Source organism: Enhydra lutris, unplaced genomic scaffold, assembly GCF_002288905.1.
Source record: "Enhydra lutris kenyoni isolate GAN:26980312 unplaced genomic scaffold, ASM228890v2 scaffoldscaffold47, whole genome shotgun sequence".
Lineage (NCBI taxonomy): Eukaryota > Metazoa > Chordata > Mammalia > Carnivora > Mustelidae > Enhydra > Enhydra lutris.
Window position 1 is genome coordinate 11899022 of NW_019154131.1, and position 20872 is coordinate 11919893.

Genomic DNA, 20872 nt, shown 5'->3' on the forward strand with positions numbered 1-20872 from the left:
GATTATGAGAAACTTTGCTAAATATTTCCATTTCAAAATGTAAATGCTGAAATCAAACTCATTTTAATTATATTAAAACACAGCAATAAAGACAATTTTTTCAAGTTATCTGACTTATCAATGTATATTCAAATTTTAAATTATGATGTTTTATTGGGAAACCCAGTAAAATTGAGGACAGCACCAAGTCAAGACATGAGATTAAAATTACAAAAGATAATTTCTATCTAAATCCAGACAGATACTTCTTTTTTTGCTTCTATCAAATTAATCGAGAGTGATCCCAAAGTATCTAGGATGAAGATCCAGAGAAAGAAAAGAGTGAAGGTCTGTGAACATACAAGAGGCATGTTAAATCCTCTCAATTGTGATGAATTTCCTCTGAAGACTTCTGGAATTTTGAGATACATCATTCAAAAAAGCGATAATCCATCTTATTCTATTTCTCAACAAATTGTCAACCAATTTTATAATGTATTCACTGCTATGATACAGTGATGAATCACAATGAGGAAACCATAGCAGAGTACAAATACCACCATGAAAAATATTTTATATGAAACTATATCAACAATATAGAACTTGCTAGAAAAGAAACTCATATCAGTAAGTTCACTGAAATGCAAGAAGTTGCAGAAATCCAAGTTTTACAGAAACAGTAACTTATTTTGGCAGGCGTGTTTGAGATGATCAAATCTGTGATAACCATTTTCCCCTAATCAAAAAAAAAAAAAAAAAAAAGGGCCTTAACTCTGTGAAATGGCATTTAGAAATACAAGTTTAAAAGTTTTGTAAGCTACCTTTTAATTTCTAGAAAGCAAAACAGGTGAGATTTTTCTCACTGACTTCTATTACAGGGAGCATGAGCACACATACATTAACTCATTCTTCTCAACTTGGAGCCAAGGATTGGCTGAATCAACCACCCCTATCCCCCACTCAGGCAGTTAACAGACGCCAACCCTGAGTTAAGGAAAACCTCAGAGGCAAAGGGATGAAAAAGAAAAGATGTGTGGATTGAGGAGAGAAGGAAGAAAAAGGAGATGGTGTGGGATGAAAGCAGATAGAAAAGCAACAAGCAAAAAGGAGGTTGAGAGAGAAAGAGTGTAGGAATGAGCTGGGAGCAGTGACTTGGAAAGAAGCAGGGAACAGGAGAGAAAAGAAGAGGGAGCCTGAAGGAAGAAAGGGGATGGCTGGGGGAGAGCAGCAGAATAGGAGCCCCACAACAGCACAGTGGATCAAGCAGCTGGCCTGAGATGCTAATTCAGCGCTTTAACAAATCAATGCCACTTGAAAAGTACAATGCGAGCCCTCACTGGGTAGATGTCAGGGGACTGAGAAAATGCATTCTCAAGTATTTCACATTAAGAGGGAATAATGTGTTAATTTATAACTCTTCACCCTATACACTTGGATTATCTATCTGTGTCAGCGATTTGACTTCTTAAATTTATCAAAAACGCACGCAAAGGGAGGCAGCTTCAGCTTCACCACTGGGAAAAGGAGGTTTAGGGAAAGCCTGTCCTGGGTAGTACTGCAGTTCTTTTCACTTTCCTATCTGGGCTGAAGTACTTGGGGGGGCGGGCGCTGGGGAGCATCTGAAAGAGAGATCAAGGGAGGAGGAGAACTCCTGGTTCAGTTACTAACGCAATGCCTCCCCCCCCCCCCAACAAAAAAGGCTTTCTTGGCCTGTGGTTGATTGCATTAGGTACCATCCGTCAAAAGTGACACAGAAGAGAAGGAATAACTTGAATCAGCAACCCGAGCTGCCATCATCAGAATTTACTTTACGGAAACTTACTTAAGTCTCTCAGCACACCCAGCGGAAGAGAAGCTGCTGACAATTGGATTGTAATTAAACAGTACTCTCACCATGCCACCAGAGTTCCATACACAGAGCTTATCAAAATAGGAAGGGAAGGGAGGGCTAAGCTTATTCTATTTGGTTAGCTTTGTGACAGGGAGGGGAGATGTTAACTGACAGTACATCCTACCCTAATGTTCCTTCCTTAAGAAAAATCTGGTTTTTTAAAACAACAAATTCTTAGAATTGTTGCCTAATTGTTCCTTAATGTAAATTTAGCTCACTCTTAATATAATGATACCATCATTAGAGTGTTTCTGACCTGAGGGAGGGAAAAAGATTCTGTTGATATTTTTGTTGCCAAAATTAAAGCATTACCAGACTTAAGTTTTTAAGATGCAAGGTCTGTCAACACACAAAAGCAAGTGTCTTGAAAGTGGGGAAATAAACAGAAGAGAGTAAGTTTCAAAAAAGTGTTTTAGTTACAATCACTTCTTCAAAGATATGAAGGGGGAAAGTGGGTCTACATATGAAGAACACAAATGACTGGACTGTAACTGTTCTGAGTTTCACGTTAAGACTGTTCAAACTATAAAAAGCTGTCTTTTAAACTGTTGGGTATTTTTTTTTGCAACTGGTACAACTGCAACAGAAACAGACATTCTCCTTTTGGAGACATTCATATGTAAATAAATGCTGATGAATGGAAATGAGATGTTATACATGATGGGCAACGTTCAACATTTTGTTTAAAAAAAGGCGAAGTTACCTCACTCACTGAAGCTTGAATCTCTTCCCTCCTACAACTGGGCACAAAAGGAAATGAAAGACAATGATGGACCTTCTACCAGTTTCTATTGGCTAAACATCACGAACAGAGATACTTATGACAGAAAACAAACATTCTTTCAATCTTATGTTCAGCATCTTTTCTATGGCATAGCATTGCACATTTTTTTAAATGCATACTTGATTAGAAACTGAAATTGTAAAAATAACCAGAATTTTCACAACTGCACTAAGCCAACAAGTTAAAATGTCCAAAATAGTATCATTATTTAATGAGTGTTTTATTTCTTTCAGAGGAGATAATTAATAAGGAATTTCCTAGGTCAAGACCGTAGAATACACTACTGGCCCTCTTCATAAAATCTTAGGAGACAGAATATATATCCTAGGCGGTATCTTTTCAATGGGAAAGAATCATACTGTATGCATTTCAAGGGCCTCTATGCCCTGAGAGTAGGATTTGTCCTATCCCTAGTTTTTGCATGAATTACCATTGCTGTCTGTCCCATCCAAGCTATCCCTGAGTAAACTATCCATTCTTAATCATTATTGGTACCATTAATCCCGGTCTCCCCTTTCCCCTCCCCCACCTCACTCACCTAAGGGGTTAAAAGACTTCAGTACATTTGTGACTTGTCAGTGACATATAATACCCGGGTCCTTCATGCAATCAACTTTTACTTGACATGTATTTGCTCATCACAGGACCCGCATTACTACTGGGAAAATGAAGAAAAACCTAAATTAACACTTGACATTCAATATGGTCAAGTCCTTAATTGGCTGGGCTTCCTGAGAAAGCAATTTTCTATTCCCCAAACTGTTCGCGTGTCATGTGTGGAGTGCAGCTCTTGGCCATCACTGCTGTCCCTCGCTCCCTCTAATGAGAGCAGATGAATTAGTGCTACGTGACACGATTTGAACAGGGCTTCCTTCTCTTCCCCTCCCCCCAATCTTTCTCCTACACCAGTGACAGCTGTGTGGCAAGGGAAAGAAAGAAAGAAATCCAAGAGCAAAGAATCCTGTAAAGGATGATCATTTTTTTAAATGAACCTTAATGTCTTGTTGAAACTCCAGAACAACAGGGTCATTTAATTGTAGAGGTGGGGAAGGGGGCTGTTACTAAGATCAGGGGAATTATCTGGCTATGGTTGATTTGGGTTGTATTAACTTCCAGCATGTTTCTTCCATTGCTGGCTAGTTGCAGTATTAGATTGCACTGACCTAATTAAAATGGAATTTACATCCACTTAAAAAAGTTTTTTAAAGGTCTGGAGAATGGGTCAACTAGGGAAAAAAAAAAAGCATGAAATGATTATTATTCTAAGATAAACAAACCTCTAAAAGAAAAGTCCTTTCAACAAATGTTTTAAGTCATAAAGAACCTACAACACAACTGTCACCATATTTTGTTTTCAAATACTGTGCAGCGTCTGAGCTTAATGCCAACCATCCTATTTTAAATCATTTAGTTACCTTTGAGTGTTGAATTACTGCAACAAAATTAATTGAACACTGATTTCATTCTATTATTTTGGAGAGAGAGAGGGAATATATTCTGCTTTAAATGTGCTCATCAAGCTCAGTAAGAAACAACTGCATGAAAGCATGAAAGGCAAGGCAGAACAGAATCTGTTCTATTCAAAGATACTAACAGGTAAATTTAGGGGATTTCTCTGAGTCTTCACTTACTCATTTGAAACCAAAGAGGAAGTAATTCTAAATGCCTCAATTGCTCAGCCAATCCGATTAGGACCAAACAGAACCTGGGAAGGGATGAGTGGCAAAGTGAGGAAGTAGTTAGTCCAAAGTGCAGGCCTCAGTGAAGAGAATTAGTGAAGTCTCTAGCACCTTAGCATCTTGAATCTTTACTCATTTTTATTTAAATGAGACATAAAGCAAAGATGCTACCTGTGTACTAGACATTATTGCAAAATGGCACCGGTGTCACAAAAAATCAATATAAGCATGCCAAATACAAACTACTTCAAGAGTAGTTCCCCCTGCCTCAAACAACTAGCTTGATCATTTTTTAATCATTCCTCTATTATTCTGGATATAATATTTAAGTAAATTGTGAGGTAAATTTGCATACATAAAAATACAGGAAAACCCACTTTTGCACTATATTTAAAGTTCCACATTTTATTTATTTATTTATGGAAAACAACATGAAAGGAAATGAAACTTTACATTTTTCTTAAAATCAATTCATAACGTGATTTTAAGTACTGACCTACCAACAGAAGACTAACATAAGGAAGCTTTTGGGGATAGCTTGGACTTTCAGATTTGCTGGAAAATTATTCACTTCAAGCAATAAGAAAACTCTAAAAAAGAGTGTAATTTAAAAGTATTTTCATGGAAGTAAAACATACAACATGTACACACTCTGCGTGTTGTCCATCCTGTGGCCAAAGCACTGGTATTTTGAGTATTGTTAAGATCCCTTTTGAGGGGCGCCTGGGTGGCTCAGTGGTTAAAGCCTCTGCCTTCGGCTCTGGTCATGATCCCAGGGTCCTGGGATCGAGCCTCACATCGGGCTCTCTGCTCGGCAGGGAGCCTGCCTCCTCCTCCTCTCTCTGCCTGCCTCTCTGCCTACTTGTGATCTGTCTGTCAAATAAAAATCTTAAAAAAAATATATATATTAAATAAGATCCCTTTTGAAAACACACTGAGACAGCTTGTGAATGGGCATTCCATCAGGTGTTTAAATGAAATAAATAGATAATTTGGTATTCTGGAAAAGTAGCTCAATCTAATACATCCAGTTAACTGCCAGAGTAGCATTATCATCACTAAGCAACAAAGGGCAGTGTATTCTGGCAACAGCGTTAGGGTGACCTTTGCAATGCTGACTAGTCCGTCAAGTTCTATCTCTGAGATGCAAGGTATAGACAGGGATGGTTTATTAACTGAGTTAGGAACCAAAGACCAGGAGCCTCCAAAAGGGTAGGCATTTCACATTCAGGAAATGGGGAGTTCCTTTCTCTAAGAAGAGAAGCAGTGTACCCTGAGGATCAGGCTGAACAGCTCCAAACTCTTTCCCGGAGCATTAGCCTTCCATGTTATAAAAAACTATTAGGAAAAAACACCAGCATCATTTTCCTCCTCAGGTACATTTTTAAATACTGCAATGAAAATCTAACTGTGAATTGGTAAAACGGGATCAATGACAAACTCATGAAATAAAGCTGAAAAAGAATGTTGACATCATCGCAGAGCTTTAAACAAAGTGTGATGAGTCCTGCTTTATTCGGGATAGTTTCCAACCACTGCTACTGGGATGGATCGGCAGAATTCAAGAGGACAGCACCAGTAGGTCAGAAAAATGACTCTGTACTGAACTGAGAAATTTCTTCAAGGATCACCTGTAGAAAATCAGCCTTTTTGATTCAAGAAAGGTACTTTTTGATTTAAGAAAGTTAACTGTGACTATGGCAAAGTGACATGCTTAAACTTGATATTCTCTTAGGGATGAGCAGGCTTTGAAGCTCATAATAAACTTGAAATGGTTCTGTGGAATGTTAAGGCTTAATGTCGATGGTTGATGCCACTGTCATGCCTACACAAAATTATGTCAACCTGGAAATAACTGAATTAACAGCTTCAGGGTATTTAGAATGGAAGGCTTGGTTGCCCCTCCCCCCCACTTTTTTTAAGAATTTGACTTTGAACCACAAAAAGAAGCTGCATTAAGTTTCCAACTTGTTTAGCACAGCTTAAATTAAAATACTTATTTCAGTTTGGAAAGGCATAATGTTTGCCACCCACTTAGTTCATGTTACCTTCACATTATACCGTTCTCACAAAGTATAAACACAGCAGAGAGAGAAATGATTGCTTTAAAATAGACCTGTATATGGAACAATAAAACTATCCAATATAAAGCACAAACGTTATTTTATAAAAATTAATAGCATCTAAAGGAATATATTCTTCTTTTATTCTTCACCACCCTCTTCACTTCAGTGCTCCTCTCCCCTTGCATTAAAGATATTTTTATCTAATTCCCAGTTGAAAGGTTTGTGAAAGTGGTAGGTCACAGCTGTGTTGACGGTGAACTTGAACATGGCATACCAACGTCATTCCCACACACTTACAGATGCTTCGTAACAAGCTGCACCAGTCACTTGATTTGAAATACCTGACTTATAAAACAAACTGTTAATCTCTGGTCTTTTCTCCAGCTCAGCTCTTCTCCACAGTTTGGGAAGCAAACCAGCAACTTATTATGTTTATACCAGGAATGACTCCCTTCTGATTGGCGTTCTGATACTGTCCGGTGATGCTGCTCAACAAGGCCCTAGACAGAACCTAGGCACACCTAGGCCTCACTGGCAGATCATTTTAACAAGATGTTCTTATTTCCTGTTCCCATGAAAATCAATAACAGGATGACCTTCAATTTGAATTTCAAACCAATTAATTATCTGTTCTCTTGAAAATGTGGATATCTGATTTGCCTAGAGAATTTCAATTATGAACAGATTATATCTTTTAAAGAACCCCTTCAAAAAATTTAAATAGACACTGAAAACTTCATCTTATACAACATAAATGATGTTTTCTTGAAGCTTGTGTAAAATATTGGCCTTGCCTGAATTAGGATGGGGAAGTTTTCCCCTTGTGGTCCATCTCCTCCTCATGACATCATAATCAATTGCCTGGTAAATTATAGCAATCCCACAAAGATTCAGGGCCAAGAATCACTGCTTAAAGGTGAGATGAAAAGCTTTTTATAGTGGAATTCAGCTTTTCATCTACATCAATGACTGACACAAATCACGGGATTCTTTTCAGAGTTTAGAAATCTCCCTTTCTTTCTCTTTAATTCTAAAATTCTTACTTTTCCTACCTTTATTAAAATACTTTGGCCATTTTTTTGTTCTTGTCCCACATTTTTCTTTATATGTGGGTCATAAGGAGAAAAGCTATACATCAAAGCTATCAGCACCAGAAACATATTTACCAAACCCTTTTTTTCAATTGTGAAAAAAAAAATGAAGAATTTGGTTCATCCCAGCGGGGAATTCCCAAGATGAATGATCACATGCAATGAAACTATTATCTTCATCCATTAAAATATTATCTAAAACAGAGGTTTCTATCTGGCAGCCAGTAGGCTGAATATAGCCTGCAGATGAGTTTTGTTTGGACCACACACTTTAAAAAATATTTGAAAAGATTGCCAAGATTTAAAAATCAGGAGATTTCACATTAAAAAAATCTTGATTTCTGGCTTCTCATTAAGAAAAGAGGAGGAAGAGGATCAGGAGGAGGAGGAAGAGGGGGAGGTAGAGGAGGAGGAGACCTCCCAATTTCCTACCTGGTAACAACTGGCTTGAGGTGAAGAACCTACTGATCTACCACAGACCCCACAAGACTCACTCCACCTGTTTAATTGACCTTACCTCCACATGCCCTTTTAGGTAACTCTTGCTCTTTAAAATGTTACACTACTCCAAAGACAGTTTGTAGAGTTTGTGGAAAAAAAAGAGAAAGGTATCTAGGAATAGATTTGAAAATACTTATTTCACGGGCTTAATGTAAGACAATGGGTAGAATTTCATAACACAGTTGTTCAACAAAACATAAATGCAAAGCAAAGCAAAGTCATTTTCATAATTAAAATACTTTGAAAAGCAAATCCAAAATATTTACACTGGTTTTCAATCAACCACATTCTTCTCTGAAGCCCAGAAAAGATGTTCATGTCAAACTATTGCCCAGATCTACATACCCATTTTGTTCCTTCACATGTTAATACTTCTGCACATCCTTTAAGTGAAAACTGACCCTAATATGAAAATGGAATATATCTTCAAGGTAAATTTTCTAAAAAGTCAACATGGAGGATACATGAATATTAGAGCAAATACTCATCTTTACTGGCTCCACATATATGCCACAATATGACATTTACATATTTAAACTAAACACACATTATTGCAGGTTCATGACCTCCAAAGTCATGGCATATTTCTTTAGAAATGACTATTACCTAAAAGCAGATGTTTATGACAAAGTCACCATGCATTCCTATTTGCTCTTTTTCTTAACTAAAATGAAGTACAAAGAGAAAAATCTTTTATACTTCGCAATTTCCAATTAATCACAGCAACACAGTATTTCTATCTATTAGTGGACTTTACAAATCAGGAGCACCCTATTTTAGCAGGGGAAAGAAAAGTACCTTTTCACTTTAACTATACTAACAGGCTATCTCTGATGTACTGGACAGTACAGATATGTACTAAATAGGCTATGAACAGTCATAATACAACTTCATAAAAAGAGCTAAATTTATATGAACTTCAGTACAGTGTTTTGAAATTATATTTCCTCATTGGCCCACTTTCTTTTTTTTTTTTCCCTTTCTTTCTTTCTTTCTTTCTTTTTTTTTTAATTTATTTGAGAGAGAGAGAGAGCAAAAGAGAAAAGACAGGCAAGGGGAGTGGGAATGGGAGAAGCAGATTTCCCACAGAGCAGGGAGCCTGATGCAGGGCTCGATCCTAGAACCCTGGGATCATAACTGGAGCCAAAGGCAGACACCTAATGACTGACCACCCAGGTGCCCCCCCCACACTTTCTTGAAAGATTATTTTTAAGTTAGGTGTTTACTTCCTAAGAGAGCAGCATTCTTCTTCCATTTTCATCTTTAAAAAGTATAACCCTTGAATACATGCTAAATATACATCACAATCGGACTTTAATCCCCAAATTCTGTTGATTCTGAAAAACTGAACAACTTTAAGCAAGCAGTTCACAAAATCATAATGATCACACTATATTCCTTAACTCCCAGTTGAAATAGGAAAACGGAAAATACCATACATATGAGTTCCATAAATGTAGTGTTAGGCCTGATATCTGAACAACAATATGAGAATTCCTTTTGGGAAGCATTTTTTCTTAATATCCATTATGCTTGAAATTTTAGCAATTAGAAGCAGGCACCTGGAACTCAATTATTAATATACTGCTCCCCACCCCTTTTACACTTCTTTTGAAACCATCTCTTCAGGTACTTCTTAAAGAGATGATCCTATGGGACAGCACAAATATTCACATTATTTTTTTTTTGAAACATCTTGGTATACTCTAACCCTAAACTGATTCTCTTTGTTAAACATATTAGCTTTAGAAAAAAAAAATTAAAACCTCTCAATCGTAAAATGACAAAAAACAGGAGTGCCTCGCTGGCTCAGTCGGTAGAGCATACAACCCTTGATCTCAGGATCATGAGTTCAAGTCCCACTGTGGGCATGGAGACTACCCAGGAAAATACTAAAATCTAAAACAAAATAAAAAGATGGCAAAAAACTAAAACAAGAATACTAGGTAAAGTATAATTCATTACATTCATATTGACTGTCAGCTATAACATTTTTGAAAGGGAATTTTATGAAAAAACACAGTTAGTTCCCACCCATGATGAAGAAAGCTTTAAACTGGTCTCAAGGCAGCTGTAAATACATAAGGCAGTTCTAAAAGACTCCTGATTTTGTTACTTTGTTTGCACTTCATCGTTTTAATATGAAAAATAAAGTATGAGATAATGAGTGTTTAATATTATTTAACCTGTGTTCTATGGAGATTAAGGCACTGTGCTCACTTAACTCATTCCTTCTTTCTATAAAAGAAATCTCAAAATAAGCTGACGTTGAGGCTCATGTCAGCATTCTGCATTTGTTTAGAAAAAAAAAAAAAAGACCAAAAGTACAGGAATACTGGCATCTAAAAGAACAGGGTTATTATAACACTCAGAAGGCAGGTTTGACTAGTTGGTTTACTGAGAAATTATTAAAAATAACTGTTTGCACAAGTTAAAATAACCAACTTCTCACTTTTACCAGAAGGGTGTTTTTAATATAATGAATATCCAAGCTTCTCTGACCATGAGAAAACCTGGAATATATTATACACGCATGAATGTAGCCCAGGATGCAGGATATGAGATGTGCTTGCTATCAACAGATTAACACTTCATTTTCATTATTCTCATCTCACCACAGGCTGTGAACACTCTCTTTTTCTTATTTGAACAACAATGGTGCATGAAAAACCAAGCTGACAGGCAGGCGGGGTTCATTAAATGAGTAAGGCCTTTATTCCCATAACGTGTCTCACCTGTATGAAGCCAGGGTTCGGGCTTCCAGGCTGGCTACTGAAACAAGCTCTCCCAGATGTTGACTTCTAACTCTACCCTCTCCCACTTAATTTATGATAAATGTCAAAAATAAAGGAAAAATGGAAAAATTCTTTCCCACAAGGAGTTCTATTTAGTAGATAACAGAATTGGTAACATATTTTAAGGTTTATTCAGTTCCATGATCACTTTCCTCAGTTGCTCAAGGAACAAAACAACAACAATAATAACAAAAAAGTGGCATGGAAGGGAAATGATGAGACATTTGAAGTTTGAGTCAAAGACTCTTATCTTGGTATCTCCATCCCAGCTTAGTTTTAGCTTCTGTGAGGAGAACTATAGTTCGTCACTGATTGAAAATGTCAGTTCACAAAGTAAGAATCCAATCAAGCTACTTCCAAATGAATGACACTGAGCTTCACCAGAAAGCTACGCTCAAGGAACAGAAAAGCTACAAAGTGTAAGGAATCATTATAATGAGCTTCCTAAAATGGGAGATTTCTTATAAGAGGGAGCCACCTACACACTCACTGCATTTGAGGCATCCATGAACAAATTCTCAACAGACCTAGAAATAAATCACCAAATTCCCACAACCAACCAATGGACAGGTGTACACTTTCTGCATGTCTATATACCCCATATAAATACACGGCCATGCTACAATATGAATTTTTAATATGTTCCATAGCAACACAATAAGTCTTTCCACAAAGTCTAGAGAAGGCCTTGATTTTGGTTCTTTCTGGTACTCTAATTTTATACCTAAAAAAAGAAAGAATAAAAGAAAAGCAATATTAGATAAAGCAGCAGATAACTTAGCTGCCTTGAGTTAGGTTTTGACATGAGGTCCAACAAAGAGAATGTTTGCAGGCATTCTCACTCAAGGGACACTTTCATGAATATGCTCAGTGTATAATTTTTCTCCCATATCTCACAAGTATCCTCCCAGTCATGTCCACTGCCCTCTAGCACTGGTGGAGGGCACAGCAGTGGGTAGCTTTCTTTAACCTATGCCTGATGAGGTGCCCCAAATAGCCATCCTAATGATTTAAGTCAATGAAATCCTTCTTGCTTAAATTTTAAAAGAGGAAAAACCAAACATTATTAAAAGACTGCTTAAAAAAAAAAAAAAAGACTAAGAGAGGTTCCCATTTTAATATTGGTTTTGTTATTACGTTAAGTCACCTGAAAGTTATTTTTGGTGTGTAAAATATTCATTATCCCAAAATTTTCTTTTCAAACCCCCCAGTTCAGGCTCCCTGATCATCAAATATGGGTCCTGAAAAACTGTCTAGAGAAAAAACATCCACTTAAAAACACCTTAATAAAGCTGAAAAATTCATGACAGTCACACAAAAGTACAGCAGGTATAATACTGGAAGTTGTGTCTTTCCCATATATTCTATAGATGGGAATATACTCTATATTTTATTAAATACAATTTTATATTCTATAATTTATTAAAAAACAAAACAGTAGTGAATCCTCCTCACTTGTTATGTATACTGCATGATTTTAATTTCAATTTCATAATGTCAACCATTAATATTAGTCCTGCCATCATCTTAATCCCTTTTTTAAATGTTTCAGTTAACTCTTACTAACTGCAGTTTGTCTCAAAGAGTCACACCTTCCACCTACTGAAGGAAAACTTTACATATCTTCCTCCTCCTAAGGAAATCCTCTCTTGTACAGATACAAGTCTAATTGTACAAAATGATAAATTCAAGAATAACTTTTTAAAAAAAAGAAGAACAGAAAAGCAAAATCTCTTTTCAGTGAAGTAGTTTCTTACACAGGCAAATCAAATTGAGCTGCCTTTCAACACCTCTGAACAATAAGCCTGGGCCCCTGGTTACACGTTTTTATCATGCCCTTACTTACAGAACCCTTACAAAGCAAAACTCGGGACAGTCTTCCTGTCAGCACTCACACGCTGAGGACCAGATCGGAGGGTGGCACCTCTTCTCCCTACCTCTGCCAGAATGATGTATTGGCAAAAAAGTCATATTCAGTTACTGTTCCATTTCAGGTGCATGTCAATTCTTTATATTAGGGTAAAAAGAGCCAGTGAAAGTAAGAAAAATTCATTAAAAGGGAGATGAGGTGAAAGGAGAATAAACTGAGAAAGAAATTAGGTCTATGGGAAACAGAAATAGGAAAAAAGAACAGACTAACCATGTATTTAGGTCATGAAGTAAATTGCGGCCAACCAAATAGAAATGAGACTTAAATCAACCCTTCCCCTTCAACAACACACAAACCCTAAAGACAGTAGCAAAACAACACTGCAGTCCAAAAATACTGAGTAAATAAGATGTCAGATATGCTCAAGAGAATAACTTCCTACTGTTCAAGATTATTTTCATTTTCTTAACAGGGAAAAATGAAAAACTGATGGGCTTAATTAAAGAAAAACAAAAGGATATTATTTCTCTGTTAAAGGATCAATTCTTTTTTTTTAATTGGAATGATGATTAATAAGCTGAGAATCTGATTCCTAAGCTAGCCAGTTTGACTAATACATTGTTGTTCCACAAGCATTTCCATTAAGGAAGACTCTTGTGATGAAGAAATGATCGCTTTGTCTCTTCTCATCTCTGACTCTGTGGCATGAAATGCTACACGGAGTGATTGAACAGAGTGACACTGCACCCAGTCCTCATCCAAATGAACTCCAGGCATAAAATAAATTTTTCACCTTAGGTTTGGAATGTGTACCATGAAAGTTGCTGGGCTTCCTACAGAGAACGCAGAAATTGAAAAAGAATCAACACTTCTATTTTTTCCTATTTTCTAAACTTTCTTTTAAACCCAGGGAGAGAGAAAGCAGCATAGGTCATGCTCAGTGAGATATAGTTCGATGGGTGTCACAGTTCCAGGCAACATTTTCTGGGATGTCATCTACATATTAAAACTTTCTTAGAGCTTGAGTTGCTCAGAATGTTTTTTCCAACTTATTCTTCTTGCCTGTTTATTAGTTTACCTTGTAAGAAAAAGTCCCCTCTTCCACACGGTGTTTTGCTTGTATGTCCAGATATGAAGGCCGTTATTCCTGAATTATGCCTCTTTTCCTTTATTTCTCGAAAGCTTAAAAATAGATGTCAAAGTTCCTTGAAAGGGTCTTTGACTCGCTTCCTCCCCCTTTTCCCCCATCCTTCAGTAGATGAAGATCACCAAGCAAAATGTGGAAGCCAGCTGCTTTTGGGGGACATAAAAATGGCATCAGCTTTGGCAGACAGAGGTGAGATCAATCATCTCCTACAATCCCCAAACAATCTTCTGACCAAGGCCTAGAGAAGGGTGGTTATGTAGGAGCAAAAACATACTATGAAAAGTACAGAGAGGTACAAGAGGATTTTCACGTGGTAAAGAACTCATTCTATGCATATTAACAAACCAGGCTCCAGATCTCATGTGAAAGAAAGTCTTGGAACCATGTTCTGTGAACAATAACAAGCAGGGAGTCCCAGACAAAAATTTCTCACTGAAAAAGTCAGCCCACGATTCATTCTGTTCTCCCTGCTACCACAAAGTTCCCTGACAATATTCTGTGGACAAAAAGGAGTTAATTCTTAGATGGATTAAAACACTAGGACTCAAATTATGGACACGAGCTAAAGCAAATCCTAGTTTCTTCTTGAATTCCTTTTGATATATCTATTCTAAAAAAAGAGGTCAAGTTGAGAAAATACCTCTTCGGCTTTACAGTCATTAGCTATTCATGTTTATAAGGAAAATCCTCTCAAAACCTTTGCAGATGGACATGGGTGGATGCCCACTGTAACTTTCTTTAAGTACGCGTAATGCACATAAGGTGGGAAGGGAGAAGCACTAGAATTTTTGTTTCTCATGGAAGGGGATGACGCCAGCTTCCTATCTGTAACGGTCTGTTCCTTTGGAATCAGCTCCCTGTGTCACAACGACCTGGCAGACTTGAATGCTTTCACTATCACTGGAGTCCTTGCAATCCTGCTTTGGCTGTGACCCATTCACTTTTGCCCCAACTTCTCAGAGATGCCTTACTCAGCATCTAATTAGTTAGGGAGGATTTGCCGCGGCTCTTAACCCTGACACAGGAGTGGGAGGAATTGCTGCTGGGGTAGCCCAAATCTGTGCTGTCACTACATTAATCAGATTTCCATAAAGCCATGCATGAATAATTGGATTTATCACTGAACGTTAAGATATAGTCATAAATATAATTATAAAAAATACCTACAATTATAGATAAGGTATTTGCACCTTTAGGGATTTATTTTTCAACTGTGGTTACTTGACTCACCTTAGCACCAGACTTTGACAATTACACACAGAGGACTAGTTTGCAGCTGACAGAAATAAGAGAAAAACAATTTCAAAACGATCACCTACTATGTTCAAATTGACTTAGTGCATTGTGTCGAAAATAAACTTGAAATCTGTGTACAGGTTTTTAACATATACCATATACACATCTGAGAAAATGTTTGTGCATGCTTCCCTTGCATTAATATGTACATAAATGCCAGGTACAGGACCTCACTACTGTCCCACTGCATTACAAACCAGACAGTACCTGTTAAGTGAAGCCTGTATGCTAACCACAGACTTACAAAGTACATGCCAACACACAAGCACCTGTCTCTACTACAATCTGTATTTTAACAATTACCCAAATATTCCTATTTTAGTGCTGCACCATCACAATGGATGTTAAGAATTACATCTGGATATATATCTATAGTTAAACTTCAAAATAAAACATACTACCATTCAAATTAGAGAAGGGAACTTAAATTGGAGGTAGCAGCCTAGTAATTCAACAGACTGAAATTACATGCTTCCTAATATAAATATTTTCACATTAAGACCATAAGTTTGGTCAATTTAAGACATGATTACCAAAACACACCAACTGTAAGAAGGGGAGTAAAAAGGGAGGGGAAAATGCAGAAACCTAGGGATGGATGATGCCTGGCAATGAAAGTCATTTTCAAAGACCATTAACTATCAACTGCTTTACTCAGGGCTCTGATTAAATAAGAATATACATCCCATGTTAAAAGGGATGTCTACATGAGTGGGATAGAGTTTAGAATAAAAATGTACAAACAATAAAGAAGAATCAAACCACAATATACAATTAGGCATCTGACTTAAAAGAAAAACTGTATGTGCCTTTTAAACTTTAGTGAATAAACATTTAAATTATTTGGGGGGGAGGTAGGAAATCAGACAAAACCACCATTTCCACTTTAAAATATAGATTCCACAAACTGAAACTGTGTTTGCCTATATGAATAGAAAGAACTAAAAGAGTACTGGGAAAAAAATTCATATCAAACATGCTTTTAAATGGATTCCAGCAATGTTATTATATATTTCTTACAATATATTTTATTTATCATTTCTCTGAAATGTGCTAGATTTTATATTAGAAAGAAAGTTTGCTTTACTCTGTCATATCTCTGGTGAGCAGACACTCTAGTATTAATGTAAATCGTTGATTTAATTTTTAGCTTTCTTGGTTTGCCCCTCACCTACCTAAGAAATGATTTCTCTGGTGATAACTAACACATCATGCTAATGAGAGAATCTAATGCACAATAGAAAAATGTCACTACTAATAATATTTGCATGAAGTTAAATAAAGCAACTGTAAGAGAATGTCAGACAGTTGTTCTTTAATAAGACACAGTTTCACAATGAAATTATGTTGTTAATTTTGTTACATCATTGGGTGAATCCTAAATTACTACATAATGATGCACAGAGTCATTTATAATTCTAACTTAGTATTTCACTTGTGTCTGAAAAGAGACCTTATTAAGCGATCTACATTTTATTTGAAATAGGTTAAATATACCTCACCAATAATAAAAGGTAAATGTCTCTAATAATGTGTAAAACATGGGCTGAAGCCATTTCCCTGTTACGGTTTCATGTGTGAAAAGATTTCAAAATATATAAGACTATTGCATCCCTTGAAGTAGCTACAAAGAATTTTATTTAAGATTCTCTCAAATGCACAAAATATTTGCAAAAATAGAAAAATCACCTTTTAAAACCTGATTAAGAAAAAAGAAAAAAAGCTTCCCAAAGCAGGCCTTATTTTCTGCTTTTAACAATGCTTAATGAGGTTAAAATGGGCAAAATAATGTTCTAGACTCTAAGAGATTAACACAGAAGATGGGCAAAGGGTTTCTGGTCATTCTCGACCTGTCACTGATCAAAGTAACTCAAAAAAGAACTTCCTTTACAGAAGTCAAGAGTCATGCCCCTTAAGGTTATCAAATATTTGTCTGATGAAAAAAAACTACCCTTTTTGAAAAATCTTAAACATGGGAAAGTTGTAGAAAGGCAGGAAAATGTAGTAAAATTATCATATCTTGAATGTAAGGGATACATACTTAATTCTATCAAATCTAAATTGGCTTCAGTTTGTGATGTCTTTTTGTTAGTGTTAGACAGACTGACAGACTTACATATAAGCAGATCCAACTTTGCTCATACAAAAGACAAAGAGTTTTATATCCCTACTGCTTAATTTACCTGTAGAAGACACAAATCTAGATTATTAAATTTCAGTATTCATGAGATATTTCTACAAGTTTTCTTCTGTACTTAAATAATACTGGTGGTTAATTCCCTGTAACTCAGTTTGAAACCTGCTCGTCAGTCTTTTCTAATATTTAAAGAAATGATCTGGTAAAACTTAAGAGTGTTTATATTATTATAGAAAACTTTGAAATAAGAAAATAGATCCAATCAATTCTATTCATTTCAAGTGTTAAATCAATTTTTTCTTAGAAATTAAAATTACCATAACACAGAAAAACCTCTTCATACAGAATTCTGCATATCTGATTAAACTGGACAAACTTTTACCTGTAGCAAAACAAAAGCTGGCTTCAATGTGTATATTGAAACTAGTATTCCTTGAAACTGTTGGCTTCAAGAAAATCATTTCAAGAAAAGTGTGTTTCCTGAGTGCACAAGCGCACACACACACACACACACACACACACTCCCTGAATCAACATTGCTGATGAACTGTAGGTAAAGAAAATAAACATATTTTAATAACGTGTACAGCACATATATTTTTAGATTTACACAGTCTGAATTTAAGTTTACATAATATTTATACAAACTAAAATATCATCCTGAAGAAGAAAAAAAAAATACACTCATACACTCCTTACATGTTTTCCAAAAATGCACAGGAGGTAAACATTTAGTAACCACGACAGAAAAAAAGGGGGGAGGGGAGGGACTAACTCCATTAAAACCAAAAACTAAAAAATATATATATACAATTAAATTACAACACGTTTTAAAATTGTGATTTTCTCGATTTTACTACTCTGTTTAGTAACTGGCATAATACTACGTAGTTTTATATAGCATCCGTTATGCATAAATTACCTCCTTGTATATCTACTCTTTTCATATAGTCGACTGATTCTAAGACACATGCATGCACACAGGTAGAGACAAAATAGATCTTTATGTATCCACGAAGTCAAACAACTGGATCAAAGATATCATATTAGCTTAGTTGTACGAGTTTTTCTCTCTGAGTGACTTCAAATTATTTTCCTAATTCTGATCAATCATTTATATCATTTACTTTTATTTGTTTTTTAGCTAAAATGTTTTCCATGACTTAAAGTCTCCTTAGATTCAAATCTACTTGGAAATGGGCTAGTGCCAAAGAAGCAATCTAACACCATCTATGTGGTTCAATAGCCATTTATCAATTGATCATTATCTCTATCTGGTTTTATTAACTCTTTTCTAGCTAGAGGGAGACCTAAAGCAATCTTCCCTTCACATACACACATACACACTCACACACACCTGACCTTCCCTAACTCAAGGAAAACCCTAAACGTGACATCCAATTTTTAAAGTGCGGCACAAGTTGCTTGGCCCTACAGTGAGTGAAAACACACTCTGTGTTACCAGCACGGAGAGAGAGCCACCCAGGCAGGGATGTGCCTCAGAAACACACCTCTCAAATTGGCACTCTACAGTGACAAGGAGTATCTCTGGGAGGGAATGAACTTTTTAACTTCCAAGAATGGGAAATAGCTCATAAAGAGTTGCTTATTGGGTTTATGTTGATTGCATTTAAATCCCAGCTTACTGTATCAGCAGTAATCAGGGTCCCTCTACAGGATATGTCAAAATACACCTTATTCAAATGCATTTATCCTCTCTAGAACGGCGTGATAAAACTGTTCGCTAGCTAAATGCTACAAAACCCTGGCTCTGTGCACCGGCTTCTGCAGACGTACCTCTAAACTTCTGGTAGTTTACAGACTACCAAATCGTTTTCTTCCTTTCATTACCAATACTTTAAAAAATCTAATTAACTCAATGAAGTATTTAATGCTCATGAACTCTTACAAGCAAAACAGGTTTTAGAAAAAGAAGGCAACTGCAATATTTTTTTCAATGAGTGGAACAGCACCAATTTCTTAACAACTACCATCCACTTAAAATCCAACTGTATTTGCCAGTAATACTTTCGTGCTGTGTGGATGATACTATCACGCTAACTCTTGCTTTGTGTGGGTTTGGTGTAAGCTTTTGAACAGCAAGACGTGTCTAGGAGGGAGGCACCAGGGAACTTCCCTCCCTCGCTTGAGCACAGTCCAAGATGAAAGTTTCTGTGTTGTTTCCCTTCGCTTCCTCTCACCCTCGCTCCCCCTCGGAGCCGCAGAGCCAGCAATTGTGCAAGAGGAGCCCGGCGTGCAGGGCGCGTATCACCAAGCGCGTGGTACGAGCCGCCGGCTCCCGTGATTAATTATCAGTTGCTGCCGGCCTCGCACTAACACGTCGGCTCTCCCGGCAGAGCCAGCACACCCAGCCGCCCGCAGCGCGGCCCGGACGGAGCAGCGGCTTTGGGAAGGACGCCGCGGCTGCGCCCGAGTGTGAGTGCGCTGGCCAGCGGGCGAGCAGGCGGGCGGCCGGGCGGGCGGGCCGGCGAATGTGCGGGAGCCCAGGCGGCGCCGGCGAGGAGCGCAGGGGCGAGCGCGGAGGTGGGTGGGCGGCCGGGCGGGCAGGCAGCCGCGGCCGGTGCCGAGGAGCTGGGACCCGCCAGCACGGCCCGCCACGCACGCCGCCGCCGCCGCCGCCGCAATCCTCGGCGCTGGCAGCGATTCCTGCACGGCCTCCTCTCCGCAGGTAGGAGTCGAGCTGCTTCCAGCCCCGTGGAGTCGGCGGGGCTGTGCAGAGGGGCCCCTACGTTTTATGGCTGCTAGGTTGGAGAACCTACTCTGCGATAGCAGACACTTCCACGAAGTGATCAGCACAGACAGAACGATACATTTTTTTGGACGGTGGCTTTTGTTTTCCTTTTTAATTTTAAACAGAAAACCAAGAAATAAAGTCCTCCCCTGACCCAGGCTATCCTGTGAAACTTCGCAACGAATGCCTTTGCTTTCTTTTACTTCAGTATCCTTTCCCCTTTTTCTTTTAAGGAGCCCTCAGGGAAACCATGAAGTAAGTAACCCTGCACATTCCAACACCACAGTTAGGACAAAACAGAGCCTAAGTATGAAGTGACCAAATTTTTTAAAATGTTAGAAAGAAAAATAACAGAAACAGAAGTCTATATAACAATTCAAGTTTTCTTAAAAAAAAAAAAAAAGGAAAGAAAGAAAGAAACTTACCTGTTGGGACATTCTGAATAAGAGGTTAGTATCAGCGTTTTGCCATGTCCCCATGAACCCTGGTTCAGCTGTAGTCGTTCTGGTTCCGAACTGCATGGAGTTGTCAGTACAGGAGTCTCTTAAAGTCAAGTCTCTTGCCCTCTTTGGCTCTCTGTCTCTCTGTGTCTCTCTTTCTCTCACATCCACTTCTGCCTCTTCTGACTGAAAAGTGAAGGTGGATTTTTTGAGCCTCTTGGCAGCCAGTAGCAGGAGTGTAGTGTAGTTAAGAAGCTGGCTGAACTGTGCATTTCATTTGGGAAGGGGGAGATTTGGGGGAGGGAGGGGGTCAGAGCTTCTTTCGCACCTTCTGCACAGATACCCCTATCATTTATGCATAGATTGTGACTCCCAGAGCTTGCCTTTGCTCGGTTTAACAGCTGCCTGTCAGGTGTGCAGGCAGCACCGGAGACCCAACCATCA

General features: G+C 37.7%; 1 protein-coding gene across 1 annotated transcript in view; it reads right to left on the minus strand.

Annotated features, from left to right (window-relative positions):
* Positions 1-20524, minus strand: part of LOC111156615 (basonuclin 2) — a 297257-nt gene extending 276733 nt beyond the window's left edge. Inside the window, exon 1 of the mRNA XM_022517609.1 lies at positions 20414-20524. Coding sequence (XP_022373317.1) covers positions 20414-20509 — 96 coding nt within the window. The 5' untranslated portion in view covers positions 20510-20524. The remainder of the gene's footprint in view (positions 1-20413) is intronic.
* Between the last annotated feature and the right edge of the window lie 348 nt (positions 20525-20872).